This window comes from Nematolebias whitei, chromosome 15, assembly GCF_014905685.2.
Source record: "Nematolebias whitei isolate Nwh7 chromosome 15, NemWhi1, whole genome shotgun sequence".
NCBI classification, from domain to species: Eukaryota; Metazoa; Chordata; class Actinopteri; order Cyprinodontiformes; family Rivulidae; genus Nematolebias; species Nematolebias whitei.
In genome coordinates, this window is record NC_056512.1 from 34082135 (window position 1) to 34099154 (window position 17020).

The following is a 17020-nucleotide window of genomic DNA, read 5'->3' on the forward strand; positions in this document are numbered from 1 at the left end:
AAATAAATAAATAAATAAATAAATAAATAAATAAATAAATAAATAAAATAAAATTCAGCCCCTTGTGAACAGAAACTTGTTACAAACCTTACAGGATGTCTCAACAGGAGTGAAATGATGCATGATGGTTAGGCCAATAATTGAAATTCAAAATTTGAATAAATGTTATTTTTACAGATAGAAAAATGTAAAATATATATACAATGCAGTAACAGATAGTCTGACCAGTAATTCTTACAGTATGAATTACCTGTTGCTCAATGTTAGCTGGTCGCCTGATGATTGTAGTCAAATATGGATAATCTGCTCAGACCAGGGTACAGCTATACTGCATATGTACTTTATGTTTACCATGAATCCAGGTAGTCGTTTTGATTTTCTCCTCTCAAACCTAGTTTGCTTGTTCTATTGTTTATGTGAGTTAACAAGAGGTTATAAAGGATCAGTACCTGAATTGCATATTTAAAAGCAGAAACGATTCACAATCCAGTCAGGTTTAAAGTAAGTGAATGTTTTGCGGTTGTTTCTGCAGGCATAGAATGATTGTTTTTTCCTCACTCGCTCTTGTGCAAGATGGATTCTTCCCTCTCCCGTCCTCCTCCTCTCTCTGTTTTGTGTATCGGAGTTCCTATTTACCCATCTTTCGAAACGAAAAACTACTGTCATGGATCTGGTCAGCTGGACTTTCAACGTAATCGATAAAATATTTTCAACAAAGTGACAGGGTCCTGGAGAGCCCTCATGCCCCGCTGAGATGCACGTGGATCCATGGGGCATTTGGAAGATGGTGTACCTTTCCGTATTGTCTCAGCGAAGATGTTTATATAACTGGAATCATGATAGCAGGGTTTCTGCTTTTTGGCACTGGCGGATACCTGTTATTGGCTATTGAAGAAGGCGGCGGCAGCAGTTTCAGCCATGGCAAAACTGCCGAGTCTGTGTGAAAGTTTGGTTCGTGCTTCGAGTACTCAAAATCAGCTGATTTATGAGCTAAACTGTAAGATGGAAGCAATTTGTGAGAATCGTAGGCCACCTGCAGCTTCTGGGACTCGCCAGCATGTTGGGAATGGCCTTGGAGGGAACTAATAAGCACGACCCAGTGAAATGCCTACAAATCTGGCCATTTTGGATCCAAAGTAACAGCAGAACTCAAGGCTGACGAAAAATAACAGTCTACCTGAAAAAAAAAATCAACAATTGCAGCTTATCTGAATCTGACTCTCCCATTTGGCCTCGAAGCAGGCCAACATCAAATTTCTCCAGGGATATGTGTAAATTAAAGAAAAGCTCTGTCTATTGCACCCCAACCTACCTCCCATAAGAACTTCTGTGAATGCATATCAGAGCTGTACCAGCTAACACCAACATCTTATCAGGACTATGGTCTATCTGGAAGTGCTTCATGGACAAATCTCACCGTCTTGTCGTCAAATGCGTATGTAATATGTTATAAATGTGCTTGCTGGTAGAGATTTTTTGATGTATTAAATCGTGTCCTGATAAGCACAAGATGTGAAGAGATCTTTTTTTTAATACCACTATCATCTCCTCATGGACTTTTCCCTTTTTCTATCTAAAAAGAATAAGGGGCCGCGCTCTCAGGATCAGCAGCAACGTGCACTCTGCCCATCTTTCAGCCAACTATGAACATAATCTCAATCTATTTTGGTACAATGATAATAAAGCTTATTTTGATTCTGAATATTTTACCCAATTTTTGCATAGTTTACATGTTGGCACACTAAGACATTTTTTATTGATGTTTTAATGAGGCAACAATTCATCCTATTGCTTCCACCCAAACCTAAAAATCCTGTACTTCTGTTTTCAGAACCAAACGCCCTGCTGGACGTGAGACATTTAATTTTCCTTCCCTTTTTTTTACCAGAACCTCTGATTTTATTCCCCCTGCAGTAGCTGTCAAGTGCATGTTTGAAGGTACTCGATTCTCCACAATGCCAGGTGTCTATTTTTCTTGTCTTTCAAACCTTCAAAGAAGCGCAGCCTCCCTTACAACAGCCTACAGGGATGTATGCTAACAGTGAATTCCCAGCTGGGAGCTTGGCAATTACAGCACTCCTCCTCCATCCACATTAATTGCAAAGGGAGCTGCTTCCTGGGTGATCAGACAGCCGGCCTGCCACCAGGGAAACTGGTTTCATCACCTCTGGCAGCCGCAGGTAAATGAAGGTGTTTCGCCATGGAGTTAAATAAAGGTTGTTTGTTAATAGAGTGGGTTGATTCATCTCTTTCTCTCAAGGCATCACTTCTTTTTCTGCTGCTGCCTGTGAAACATGAATAATGGAACAGACAGTTTGAAAAACAAGTTAAGTGACAACAAACAGCACCTTCATAAAAGATAACGAATCATAATACAAAGTGGGCAATAAATAACTGCGAAATTAAAAAAATAAATGTTATACTCAGCAGCAAAATCAGCTTTTTAATGATTTTTAGAATTTAAGCCTGACAAACGATTAAAAGTGCACTACCAAGGGAGATAAACAAGCACCTATAATCTGATAGTCCTCCGCAGATGAGAAACCTGCCACTTTAACATGTGTTTGCTGGATTCATGACAACACGCTCAGTGGAGGAGGTGGGAGGCTGAAACAGCTAAAAGTCGTTAATATTGCTGTGCTAATTAACACAATAATGTGCAAGATGGCTCATTAAACAGAGCAGGCTGCCTCCTGCTGCAGAAAGCCAAAAATCCAAACAGGTAGTGACACAAGTGCAGCTTATTCAGCAAATGTGGCACATTTATGCTATTTTCAAGCAATAAATACAAAAGACAAAAGCACTCTGGAAAAACAGATTTATTTCCAACTTGGTGGAAACACAACTGCAGCATTTCACTTGGATCTCACTCAGAACTGCTTCATTGTAACGTCTGTACTGCAAATCAACGCAAACGGCAAAAACAGAGCCTCCGCTGAGGGGTTGTAGCTCATTGTGATGCTGAGCGACGATAAAAACGCTGATAAAAGATTGTTTATAAAGGCTGAATAAAACTCAACCATTAACTAAAGCTGAACTGGGATGATTTTAATTCTGTCCAGGTGAAAAGTTCAAAAAGAGACACATTCAGTGACATATTGCTGGAGCAGGTGAATTGAACACACATAGCATCAACAGCCGTAAAAAATAACTGCGCGGAGTGATCTATGCGAGCAATTTTACTTCAAATCAATAAGTGTGACTCAGTCATGTGACTTTTTTATAAAATTGTTTTCTCTACAGGGATTATGAAGCTCGAGCAGCACCTATATGAAGGAAAACTGATAATATCATCCTGGTGTTGTGACCAACTCCCCCCTTGGATCAACGGTATAAATACTAGTTAAGTCAGAAAACTCCAGCAGTAATTATATTTTTATATTAACTTGAGTTTGGCTTAAGGCTCAGCCATAAACATTGCACCATTGATGGATAAATGTTTTATTGAGACGCTCAAGAGATCAAGGCCATGCCATCAGTCAGGACTAATTGACATGATGAGGAGCTATTACTGTATTGATCCACCTGCACGGGATCAGCTGAGGCTGCCATCGACCTGACTAAGTGGGTGCACGGTCCTCTGAGGGTCAGGCAAATGTTAAGGGGATATTACCAGTTTGTTATGGGGCTGAATTTCATTCAGTCTGAGGTGAAGCAAAAGCCAAAAGAATTCCAGATAAACACAGACGCTGCTCAATGACACCTGTAAAGATTTTTTTTTTTTTTAAAGGCGTGGCACTTCTAGAAAAATAATTATGAAAGAAAAAGCTTTAAAAACAAACTGGGCAGTTTTGTGACTCAATATTTTAACAATAAATAATCATAAAATAGACTTCTGAGTTTTTTTACACGCCACTAAAAAACTGTACATTACACTATCTCAGGTGATGAGATGATAAAAAAATAAAAACACAGACAAAAGACCAGCATGAGTCTGTAAATATTTTTCTCTGTTAATCCCAGCCGAAGTCTTGACCTGTCATCTTGTAAAACTTCCTGTTAAAGGGTTTATAGAAGTCCCTCAGACTCTGCACCACCTCCGGGTCAATATTAGGGTGAGTCCTGCCTTTGGTTTTTCCCAAGCAGTGTGGCTTGCTTATCCCCTCGGGTCTCTTAAGGCAGGGGAAGCCTTTGGCTGGGTTAAAGTGGAAATACTTCTCCGTGACAACCTTCCTGAGTCCGAGAAAGTCCTGGACGCGAGCCATCTCACCCGCGGGGTCGGTAATGAGACGCTCTCCGCTAACAAACAGCAGCTGCTCCATGGGGAAGAACTGCAGCCAGCGCTCGAGGTGCTTGGCATACAGGCCGATTTGAACGGCGCTCCATGTGGTGTCAATCAGACCTGCTGACATGTTTTTAAAAGTGAGGCTCTCAAAGGGAGGGATGTCCGGCTTCTTGGAGCGCGTCTGGGTGTAGTCCGAGATGGCCCTCGTGACTGGATCCCGGACAACAACGATCAGTTTGGTGTCTTTGGACATGGTGTAGATCCGAGCAGGGACTTCCCTCGTGACAAAGTAGCTGGGAGTTTTTTCCATCGTCAGCTGACCTTCTGATGACTTGGGCATTAAATCCCTGCAAATAAAAAAAAGACATTTTGTTTATGTTTGATCTGCTGGTGGCAGATGTGTAAAAAGTGACATGCAAAAGTGCAAATGAAGGAAATCTAAATGAACACTGACATAGTTGCTTTGTGAAAGATCCTGCCACTCTGGGGCTCGTCAATCATCATAAAGAGTTCAATCATAGATGTCACGAGCTGATTTAAGCATGCACCTTAAGTGCCAGAGCATGCCAGGCAGAGCAGGAGTCATGTTAGTAGACAGCATGTGAACACAATTCAAAACTCAGGATGTGTTTAAAGCATTGTCTCATTGTCACATCTCAATCTCCAAACGTGATAACAGTTTATGAAAATGCAAACGTGCAAATCTTAAGAATACATAAAATGTTTGCAAGTGGTCTTTCCCCATGAATACATGTTGGTTTTTGTCATGTTTGGTGCAGAGTAAGATAACTAGCCTTTGCTGGATAATGGCTAGCATGACCCAAAGACGATCAATTCATACAGAAACAACAGTAAATATCTGGTTTAATACAATTATCTTTTCATTAGCTTTAAACTTGATGTGCTGATAATGAAAAAACGTACTCGCTAAAATCTACAATACGCACCAGGTACGTTGAAACAACATTTCATTCATGCAATTCTTCATAGAATATAAAATGTCATGCTGTTTTAACAAATGTCTGTAATTAAGAGCTCTTTTGTGATAAGTCTTGGTGAACGTGTAGTTCACACAAGAGTCATCTTCCAACAAGCCTCATGTAGCTTTACAGTATATTATATATAGTAGTCCCTCGCTACTTCAAGATTCAACTTTCACGGTTTTTCAAAATAAGATTGGACGTGACACACAACTGACTGATTGATGAATGAGCCGCACAATAAGCATGGATTCTTTATTTAAAATAAATTATTTTAAGTTATTTAGCACCAGTGTGCAGCGCACAGGGACAAGCTCCCTCCTGCAGCCTGTCATGATCTCCACTTTGCAGCGGAGAAGTGGGCGTGGCCGGGAGCCCTGGCATGTGGCAGAAAGGCAGAGAGCAGAGATCATGACATGTTGTGCTCTTTTTTTAGCGTTCAAAGTTTAAAAACATTGTTTAGAATATTGTAAGAAGGTGGGAAGGGTTTAAAACGCCTTTGCACATACATATTGCAGTGCAATCTATCAACTACAGTCTACAGAAGACAATGTCAGCCCTGGACCAGCTGTTGAGGGAAAAAACTTTGAAGTAAGGATGACAGCTAGATTTGAAAGGGACCAGACCAATGAAGAAGTCAAGAGGTACAGATAGTGTGATCCTTTACCCCTGAAAAAACCCCAGTACATTGGTGGAAAGAGCAACAGGACTTGCCACTGCTGTCGTCTATGTTTAAATGGTATAATCGAAAGTCGAATCGTATCGTATTGAATCGTTCTGTTTTTAAAATATATAATTTTTGAGTTGAATCATTACCTTTGTATCTAGATGCATATTGAATCGTCTATCACACAGAGATGTGCAACACACACACACACCTATATATATATATATATATATATATATATATATATATATATATGATATATATTTCATATATATTTATTTTATAACTTTATCAGTGTGCAGCATAATATTAAGGAGCAAACCCACTTGCTGACATGCTCAAAACCTTACATTTCAAGAGCTCCTGTCAGTTCTTGTTGCAGTGAGTGATTCAGCCTGCCCTTGGGCACGACACTGAACTCCACATTGTCTCAGATATGCTTATCAGTATATGGCTGATGGAAAAGTCACTGCATAAAGAGCAATTTATAATAAGGATGCTCCATGACCATACCCATGAGTGAATAAGCACATGGTAAAGCACTTTGTAGAACCTGAATAAGATTTAAAGTGTTATTTCAGAGTGGACCATTTACCATTCTGCATGAACAATGGTTATTGCACTTCCTTGTCCCTCAGAGCCTTGGCAACCATTGTGTGTGGTGAAAACACCACAAACCTAATCAAGGTAATAGGTACAAGGAACACAAACAACTCTATCAGAACCCTCTGCAATTATCTTCTACAGCTCTTAGATACACACTCCGCCGCAGGCTTTTCACGAGGCCTCAAGGGACACGAAACCCTATGAACAACCAAACTTTCCACTTTGTCAACAAGAAAAACATTGTGCACGAGCAGTACATGCATTAACCACTTTTTCAAACAGATGGCATCTCTGCATGAGCTGCCATCAACAGGTCGAGGCAGAAAACTTTCACTGTTAGTTTTTCTCAGCTAAGCAGCATTGTGCAAAGGTTTTGAACCCCTCCAAAGAAGCCAGATTTTCTTAAAGTCTATTAAAGTGCTTTTAATGTTCACTAGGATTTCTAAAAGCATCGAAATTCAAAAATCTATTCATGGAAGATAACCATTGTCTGACAGTTGTGTTTTTAAATAAGCAGGAATAATGTAACAAAGACCTGACATAGGACCAGGACCAGAGAAGTCTGTTAATTCATTTCCTATATGTGGACTTGAGCAGTTCATTTCAAAACATAGGTGCCCTGTTTATGCCTGAATGAATCATAGGTCAGAGTTAGTATTGTGCAAGTGCAACTCTTAAAATGGTTCAGAATTAGGCTGAAAATGACTTAAAAACAGCTAAAGTCCAAATGTAAATATTGCTCAAGACTATTATAGAATATTACCAGGGAGTCTGGCTCCTCTGGATGGAAAATGTAAAGAAATGAGGAATAACTCAATAATTTTGCACAGTACCAAGACTTAAGTTATATTGTGTTTTGGTTGTGTCTGCCAGGCATTCAGAGGTGCATATTAAACCTGCTTCAGCAGGCAGAGCGTAAAACCTTGTCCTCTGTTTACCCTCACTTTTATCAGGAAGCAGGTTCAAAGGTAGGAATTTACAATCAATGCATGCCGGGTTCTGTTTATTTCTGCTGATTGCCTTTTCCTAATACTGTAGTTCACAAAAGTTGGGGATTAATATAATACAAAATAAAGCAAGTGAAATACCTTACAGTAGTTTTCTTGGCTGACTCGAACCGTTTAGAAAACTTTAACATAGATCCTCTCCATAAAAAGCTTCTTCCTGATCTAAAGCCACAACACCTTCTTATCTGAACCAGCAGCTCTGAGGGGGGGCTGAGCTACTGTGGGAATCATCCTTCTTCTTAAAGGCAGGATGAGAGGTGGTGGTATGTAGCCACTTGGAACAATCAGACCATCTTCCTGGGAGACAAGTTCCAGACAGAAACCCAAGAGGCAAACATGTTCAGGGAAGGTGTCCCCTGGGCACAGCAGCTGATCTTTTATCGGGCACTGAAAGTCGTCGTCATCGCAGAAATGACCTTGTTGGATGATGCTGAGCAGCACTCCATCTCACAGCAGCATTCCTGAACCACAACGATAGTGTGCAGAGCGTATTTTTCCACACATCCTACACAATAACTGTCAGACTGTATGAAGAACTGAAGATTGCCTGGCTGTCCTGGGGAAAACAAAACCATTCTGTGAAAAGGAGGAAGGAGATTAGAAGCATTTCGGCACACATGTGTTAGTCTTGCTTCACCATCCTTCCATCCATTTTTTATTATTAACCTTTATTTAACCCGGAAAATCCCATTTAGATCACAGATCTCTTTTGCAAGAGAGGCCTGGGACTGAAGGCAGCCTAACATGCATGTTATTATTCTGTGGGAGGAAACCGGAATACCTGGAGAAAACCCACGCAAGCACGAGAAGAACATGCAAACTCCACACAGAAAGACCCTGGGTCCAACCGGGAATTGAACCCAGGACCTTCTTGCTGAGAGGCAACAGTGCTAACCACTGAGCCATTGTGCTGCCATCTATTCATCTCTCCATACATACACTACATCCATTATCTTTTACCCGCTTCTTCATTTTTGGATCACAGGGGTCACTAGTGTCCATGTCCAGCTATCACCCAGCAAGTCCATCACAGGGACGAATAGAGACAAACAATCATTCACTCTCTCACACCAAGAGACAATTTAGACTTACCAATCAGCCTAACATGCATGCTTTTTATCTGTGGGAGGAAACATGAGTACCCGGAGAAAAAATCCACACATGCACGGAGAGAACTCGCAAACTTCACCCAAAAAGGTCCCGGGCTGGGATTTCAACCAGTGACCTTCTCGCTGAGCGGCAACAGCTCTATCAACTGAGCCACCGTGGCGCCCCTTGCTTCAACATACAAAATTGAATTATTTTGCTTTTAATAAAGGTGTTGCAGTTTATTAAAGCAGTTAATATTTTAGCTTTAGATTAAGTAGATAGGTGCTGAATGTCCCACAGAGCAGCCTTCTCTGATATGAACAGTTTAGCTCAAGTATATTGCACGGTCACATTTAGTAATAGTTAGTTGAAGAACGAACCAAAGACAAACACAATGGAGGCAAAAAGAAGGCACCAAGGCAAAAACAGCAACCCACTTGGTACCTAAAGTGAGATGACAGTATGAGAACAGTATATACAGAGAATCTGAGCAAAAGTAAGAAAAGACTAGAAGCAGTTTTACTGACATGGGTGATTAGTGAATGATAATAGCTGCACTGTTTAAGAAAGGGACACAAGTGGTGGGTGAGGAGCTGGAACGGGGACCGCTTATGACTTGTAGAGGCCATGAACCTTACAAAAACTACACGTTGCAAATAAAGATTCATTTAGAGTACGGAAGACAAACTCAAATCCATGACAGGGAGTCTGTGAAATAACTGAACATAAACCATCAAATTCAAGGGGCTGGTTTAACTTTTACGACTGTCGACAGAATGACACGGTCAAGCTGGAGCATGCGTCACTCATAAGGAGGATTCATTGAAAGATGTTTAATTAGGTTTTCTGATCTTTTGAAAATCTCTACAGAACCGTAAGTAAGAAAAGCTGTGTTCAGCCCCTGGTGTATTTAAAACATTTTCTTTTTTCATACATCAAAGCCTATTTTTTTAATCTCCAGCTGTGATTTTACTGTTTCTATTTCATATTTAAAAAAAATGTCTTTTGCGCGTACATTTCCCATTTATGTAGTGGTCTGGACCCATCAAGTAATTCCCTACAGATGCATGTGGGTCTGAGAGGATCAGCAAATTCCAACAGGACTTCAAAGGAGCAAAACAAAAGAGGCTGAGACAGACGGCCTCTTTCTCAGGATGCTCCGGCTGCTGTCTGTGCAGCAGAGAGAAAGACAGAGGCAGGAAACAAATTCTCTCTGAAGAGTCTTCAAAAGACGGAGATGAAGCAGTCAACAACTCAAGGGGATGTAATGGAGAGGGCTTGTTTGGTTTCAGTGTTTCCAGAGTGCTGCTAGAAGTGCAGCGGTTTGACAAATTGCTTCAAGATAGGGTTGTTGCAACAAATTTCAACTCAAGTCTTCAACTTTTAAAAGACACAGGAAGGTGCACGTTGGCAGAATTTACATCGGGGAGGATTTATTCTAATGAAGCTGAATCAAAAATTCAATTTAAGACAAAACGTTGGAAAGTTTTTGAGCAGCGTTGCATCGAAAACATATATTTGAAGCAACAGAATGATGTTGTGAAACGCGTTTTTGAAACATCCCTAGGCCTGTCACGATAACAAATTTTGCTGGACGATTAATTGTCTCAGAAATTATTGCGATAAATTATAATATTGTTTGAAATTTGACAATAATTAGTAATTATTGTAAACTTTAAGAAAAAATGTGGGTTAATTTTTGTGTGTAGTACTTTTTTTGCCACTGGATGGCAGTATAAAACTGTTTGAACCGAAGGATGGATAGTGAGAGAACAAGCAGTGTGACTCTTTAAGGAAAAATGGTAGAGAGGCCCCTTGACATGACGTGGGCTGTCTCTCCTTCCCATTTGTCTGTTCTCAAACTGGTGTACGCTCGGTGTGGTTTGAGCTCTTTAGAATAAAACAGAATAGAAATAGAATAGAAACAGCCTTTATTGCCCCACGGATGGGAAATTCAAGTGTAACAGCAGCAACAGCAACAACAGATAAAAAGATAAAAACATTCACACAAAAAGTTCCTAAAATGTTAAAAACAATATATAAAGAAATAAGATAAACAATATCAATAATAATGTTCAATATGTGTTGGAACATTGAGAATGCTTAGTATAGCATTTGCCATACAAAGCTTTTAATAAAAAATCTATAAACAAGTTTTCAGCTTCTTTTTGCAGAGAAAAATAACTTTTTACATGAAGGCACGGGTTTCAACTGTGAATTTTGGAGATTTGACAAGACGGAGGTTTTTTTTTCCCTAGGTCGGCCTGTTAGCTTAGCTTGTACATTAGCTTCTCAGCTTAGCTACTTTTAACGATCCAAAAACGCGATTTTAGACGGTTAAAACAGATTTTAAAGAGAAAGGGATGAGTCAGTGAAGAGCACCAGAGTTGAGCCTTTTGTCATCCAATGTCTTCAGTAGAAAGAGAGAAACACGAAGAAACTATAAAGCCGATAAATGAAAATGAGGTTGATCATTTTCATTTATCGTGCGATTTATTGATTTATTTATTGCGACAGGCCAAAGCATCCCCCCCTTTTTTTGTCAGTGTGCTGCTGACACTGGGACATCCCGTCATCATGACAGTGTTAACCTAAACAAATTCTTCTTTGCATCTAAAAGTGCCAAGTAAGCGAAACAAAATGCCCCAACTGGACTCAGCACAACTTTCCACGCTCAGAAAGTCAAATAGTATCTTTTATTTTGGCGGGTTCCAATGACTGCGCTCTGTGATGAACTCCTGCTGCGCCTCCTCAAAGGGCACTTTCACCCTTGTGAGCATATTTGCATACAAAGTGAAGGCAGTGAAAACGTGTTTCACACTAATTGTCAACTCTTTTATTGTCAGGGTTAATGCAGTCCTCAGGGGTTCTCCAGCATCTCCTTTTCCTTGAAACAGTGAGAAAAGACTCACTTTAAATTTACTGCCCTCTATCTGCCACTGGCCTGCACTGAGCCCCCCCGGGGGCCCTATGGAGGATTAGGCTGTCTTCTTTGACACCCTCCGTGAGTTTGTAAGAAAGCTCCTCTTTGTTCTTCATGTGGACCCTCAAGAGGAAAAACATGATTACAGCAATTAAGTCACATGGAATACGGAGCCCAGAGGAGCTTGATCCAAGCTTCAATTCAGTAAACGAGTCTAAAAAAAGAGTCACGGGAGGAAGTTAGAATTATGCTACTGATGAAAAAAGGAGGGGCCACAGAGGAAGCCGTTCCCACGGCTTTTGGGAGTGTCCTCTTGTGCTCTGTAAGTGTGCACAATTGTCTGTCTGCTTCTTTTTTCTCTTCCGAGGACTGAAAACATGCAATAATGTGGTCGGCGTCATGCTGTGTGAAGGGCTATTCTCTGTGTGGGGCTCCGAAGTGAGGGGCACAGCAGACGTCCAGCAGGAAGGACACACCAATCACAGCAGATAAAAAGCGTGGGCACAACTCAGTGTCTCCACAAGAGCTGATAAGCCCACCCAACAGACGTCTCCTCTCCCCCGAACGACTGCTCATCTTTAGTCCAGGGTCAGTGAAGTGAAACATGGGGAAACAAACACCGTTGACAATGTCTTTTTTAGTTGTTTTAATTATCTGGAATATCTTTTTGACAATAATGGATGGGATTTGTATGTATGTGTTTGTAAACAAGTGACTGAATAACTCCTGATTTGAGTTTTTATATTTTTATATTCACTAACTAAACTGTGTAAATTAAACTGTGTTCATCTTTAATAACTGCCTTTTTGATTTTGACACAACCACCGTATTTTTGACGTATAAGTCGCACCTTTTTGCATAAATTTGCAAGTCCTGCAACTAATACACCGACGTGACGAATATACTCTTTTTTCCCCATATTTAAAACCAATTTTTGGCTGAGATCTGACAATTTGATTCGTTCTGACATGGAAAACGTTGAACACTACCATTTTCAGCCACTAGAGGGCCCTCGAGTAATATGGCAAGTGAAGTGTCTCATTAATAGGTAAAAGTGGCTATTAATGAGAAACTTGGCTTGCCATACTATGCCACCTTCGTCTCGCTCCAGAACTTCTGGAGCAAACGTCAAATCAGCAGCATTTCGCTGCGCCACCCAGGCGAAATGCAGCCGAATTGACCATTAAAGTGCATTTATGAAGGAAAAGTTCAACTGAGACACACCTTTACTATAATGTCGAGCAAACAAATAATTGTTTTTAGGTGGTTGTAAATTTCAAAGAAATGCACAGCAAGTCCTCCCTCTGCACGCTCCCGCAACATTGGCTTTAGAAATGCAGCTGATTTGACCGTTAAAGTGCATTTATTAAGGAAACGTTAAACGGAGACACACTTTTTCTATGATGTCGAGCAAAGAAATCATTGTTTTTAAGTGTTAATCTTGTGAAATTCTTGTTAAAGTCCTCCCATGCACGCTCCCACCGCCGCCATTTGGCAACCAATTGATTTTTGGCACAACACTGGTCCACGTTTCTGGGTGGTCAGAAGTGACACATAATAGATGTGACTTATATGACGAAGCAACTTACTGATGTTTTTTTCCCACTTTATTAGACATTTTGGGACTTATACGACTTATGCGGTGGTGCGACGTGTACGGCGGAAAATACAGTAGTTCTTTTTGTCAATTTGCAATTTGCAGTAGCAATAATAAAATAATAAAAAGCGCAAACTGTCTGTACACATATGAAGATTACAATTTAATCTGCCAATCAGCAGAGATTAACAAACAACTTTTCTCTAAAACTCATCCTTCAATAAAACGTCCAAACCTGCATGAAAATTCTTACAGGAGCTTAACGAGAAGTCATTTGAACAACGCTTCACTTCTCCTTCTGGAGCCTCCTGCAGCTTTGAAACAGTGTCCAGAGCCTCTGACATTGTTTTTTTAATCTCTCGGCTCCGTCAAATAGACACCTGAAGCGTTGGCGTCTCTTCTTTTTTCTAGAAGCAGCGTTTCATGCATGAAATATCAGCAGTTTGAGAACTGTGTTCATGCATCATTTTCATTGAGAGTGCAAGGTTGTATAATCGAAGCAAAAAGTCTGCGTACGTAAACGAGCTACAAGGCCATTCGTTGCCATGACAGAATAAAAATGTTACATTGCACAAAGCTGAACGTGCAAGCAGCTGCACATCCCAGCAGCCTCCTTTTGACACCGATATCCACTTGGATTGACGATCTAAACAAATCACTGCAACAGAGTCAACAGCCTGAAACTCCTTGAATTTTGATCGTCCCTCCAGGCTTCTCAAGGATGAAAACATTATATAACTTTTGCTCATTTCAACTTAACAATCAGCTTTTAGAAACTAAATCAAACTGTTTTATCCCCGGGCTGTCAGAAAGCTACAGAGAGTCTAAACTCAAGGACAGATGTAGAACAACAACAACAAAGTCCAGGAACTAAACAAACAGCTGCATTTTGTAAAAGAACACGAGTTGCCCAAAATGTCAGCGTAAGCTGAAAAATTGAGCTTTTAATCGAGCGCGGTTGAATTGAACCTGCAGCTGTTCAAACAGCAGGTTGCCCAACTTCAATGTTTAAATGGCTCCTCCAATATGGTTTTAATGCTGCGTGCATAAACAGCCTGTGGAATAATCTAGATAATCTTATCACCTGGTGTCCCACTTCATCAGCAGTGTTTTACTGTGAGGCTCACTTTCAGCTCTTTCATAAAGACACGCCTACGTCATGCAAACTTTGAGGTTTCCAGAAAATAAATCATCTGAACAGCAGCAAAATTTAAAAAAAAAGTTTTAAATCAGAGTTAAGTGACAGATTTTAAAATCAGTTCAGTTTACTGTGTTATACGTCAGCACAAGAAAAGTCTAAAGTTGCGCTTCTTTATTATTCGTTTTTAGTTTTTACAATAATTTATATAAGACAGATGCTTGAAAAAAACAAACATTCTATTTCAATTCAATTCGGTATAGCGCCAAATCACAACAGAAGTTATCTCAGGGCACTGAACAGAAACATTTATATATATAAAAAATAATAATTTAACACTATTTATCTGAGGAGCAGACTGCTTTGAGTTTCACTCCATCAGAACTCTCATCTTGAGCAAGCACGAAGGCGACAGTGGAGAGGAAAAACTTCCTCATGAGGAAGAGGCAGTCAGCAAAATGTTTAATGAATTTATTTGTTAATTGTATAGCTCTTTGTTTATTTTCTGGGTGATAGTTTTGGAGCCACATTAAAAATGACTTTTAAGGGGAAAAAAGCATATTTTTTTTAAAAAAAGCAGAATTAAGCTGAAGTGGTGTCATTTTGGGGGCATGCAATTAATTTGACCGTTTCTTTTTAACGTTGGTTTGATGTGGGGACATATTTTAGAAAGTGGGGCTTGAAGTTGTGATTCATGCAGAGCAGGGATGCTCATGCAGGAGGGAGTCTCGTCATAATTCTGATCCCAAAGACTCAGATTGTCTTAAAGTGCGTCCCCCACATTTTTAATCTTCTCTTAAATGAATAATTCCTATAGTTTGATTGATTCATTGTACCTGTACCACTCGAGTCCCTTGTAGTAGTTGCGGTCGAAGAAGTGCGGCTCTGCTCCCACCGCCCTGATGTCTGGATGCAGGCGCAGAAACTCCAGCAGCGCGCGCGTCCCTCCCTTCTTCACCCCGATGATGATGGCCCGCGGCAACTTTTTGCTCTCCGTCTCATTGAGGAAGCTGGACGTGACGACATTATTATTATTAATATTAGTCGCCTCGCCTCGGACTTCGTCCCACTCGTCTCCTCTGCTGTCCAGGTCGCTCTCATTATTCAACAAGTCCCTGGAGGCCCCCAGAGACGGGCCCTGCCTGTCAGCCGCCGCTGCGTCCGGTTCGTGGCTCCTCGCCGAACCGAACGTCAGGTTCGGTACCGTGGAGCAGTAGCCAACGCAGCAGTAGATCATATAAACCCACAGCGAGAGCATGACGCAGAACACGAGCAGTTTGTTCTTCACGTAGGATGATGGCACAACATGGAAACTGTGCAGAATCGGACTATATTCCATAAGAAGCGCGTGGAAAAGTTGGACTCCAGCTTTAAGGCATGTTGCCTCACTCCTCTGACCCGCTCCAAATCCTCAGCAATCGAGCCCCCAAACTAAAATGATAAACACTTTTACAGAGGTGAACTAAAAACAGCGAGCTCTGGTTGACTTTCTGCTTCCAACACGCATAAAAAACGTGTTTTTTTTTTTTTTTTCAAATATTTTTATTTTACTTTTTATTTCTTTCTAAAAGCATAAATGCGACAAATAAAGCGCAGGATGTCACCAGCTCGGGAGCAGTCCGTGCGCATCCATCACTTGTTCTGCGCGTGTGAGTTGCACAGACTGCGAGGCAACCATTATCACCATGAGTCAAGCTGGACAGTCTTACACATCCGGTCTTACCTTTCAAAATAAAACCATTCTGATCCATGCAGCGAGGGCTTAAAAAAAAAAATGTCTGGGATTGTATGTTTTTGTAAACATGCATGCACTAAAAAACGAATGAGTTAAAAAGAGTCCAGTTTGTAATTCAGAGCCAAGTCAAATTTGGACGGAGCTAAACTTTTACCCAGCTGAGTTGTGAGTTTGCATTCGTCCCAAAAATGTGTTTAAATTATTGGTACCATAAGGCTCCCTTTATAAATAATTTATAGATACATTATTAATTCCTCTATAAACACTTTATAAATCATTAATAACTTCTTGTTATGCATTAATTAAGGGCAAGAAAGAGACACAACTGACCATTTTCTTGTCAAATAGTGACCTGTTTTCCTATATATTTAATCTAGAGTTGTTATATTAAGCATTTCACACTAAGTTAGTATCTTGTAAGCACAATTAGCATTTGTAAACTTATTTTTATGATATAATATTGTAATTTATCATTGAATTAGGGCTATCAAATTGACCCTTATTTTAAAGTGTAAAATTTTACAATGTTTATTTTGACTATTAAATATTTATAAATGTAAAAAAGGAGACTTATTGCAAATTATTTAGTCGAGTTCCATATTTTGGGTAGTTTAAAAGAACTACCGAAAATCTGGGGATTATTAAAAAAGATCATAGTTGTTAGCCAAGAATTTAAAATAACAAATTGTGTTTTTGTTTCTATTTGTTGCTAAGGTTTGGAGCTCATTTTGAACTTTTATCATTACTTTAAACTTGGAATTATTTTTTTCATATCAGTTAGGGATGCACGATATTATCAGCATGGTATTTGTATCGGTATCGGTATTAGCAATAAAGTTAAATATCGGACATCGGCCATTTCATCAAAATAACACCAATATAAAATGCAATGTTTTTTTTTTTTAAATATATATTATATATTTATATAGTGTTACATCATTTTCAACCACCTTTTTGGTATTTGTATTTAGTAGCAGGCCAATCTGACAAAGGTCTTGCAGAATAATGTAATATTTTAATTCCACAGCAGAGAAAGTCTCTGTAAGTAGGTCT

The 17020-nt window shown here is 39.9% G+C and overlaps 1 protein-coding gene across 1 annotated transcript; it reads right to left on the bottom strand.

Annotated features, from left to right (window-relative positions):
- Positions 1 to 3591: 3591 nt before the first annotated feature.
- On the bottom strand, positions 3592 to 15878 carry hs3st3b1a (heparan sulfate (glucosamine) 3-O-sulfotransferase 3B1a). Its single transcript, XM_037688413.1, has 2 exons — positions 15069 to 15878; positions 3592 to 4572 (listed from the first exon to the last, which is right to left on the bottom strand). Exons 1-2 carry the CDS (start codon positions 15569 to 15571, stop codon positions 3954 to 3956), a joined length of 1122 nt encoding a protein of 373 aa, XP_037544341.1. The 5' UTR covers positions 15572 to 15878; the 3' UTR covers positions 3592 to 3953.
- Between the last annotated feature and the right edge of the window lie 1142 nt (positions 15879 to 17020).

Excerpts from the sequence above, each read along its gene's own strand:
- hs3st3b1a (XM_037688413.1), bottom strand. The coding sequence starts at position 15,571 with ATGGAATATAGTCCGATTCTGCACAGTTTCCATGTTGTGCCATCATCC. Across the intron at positions 4,573-15,068 it reads AAGGGACTCGAGTGGTACAG|GGATTTAATGCCCAAGTCAT; the intron begins GTACAATGAATC and ends TTTTATTTGCAG.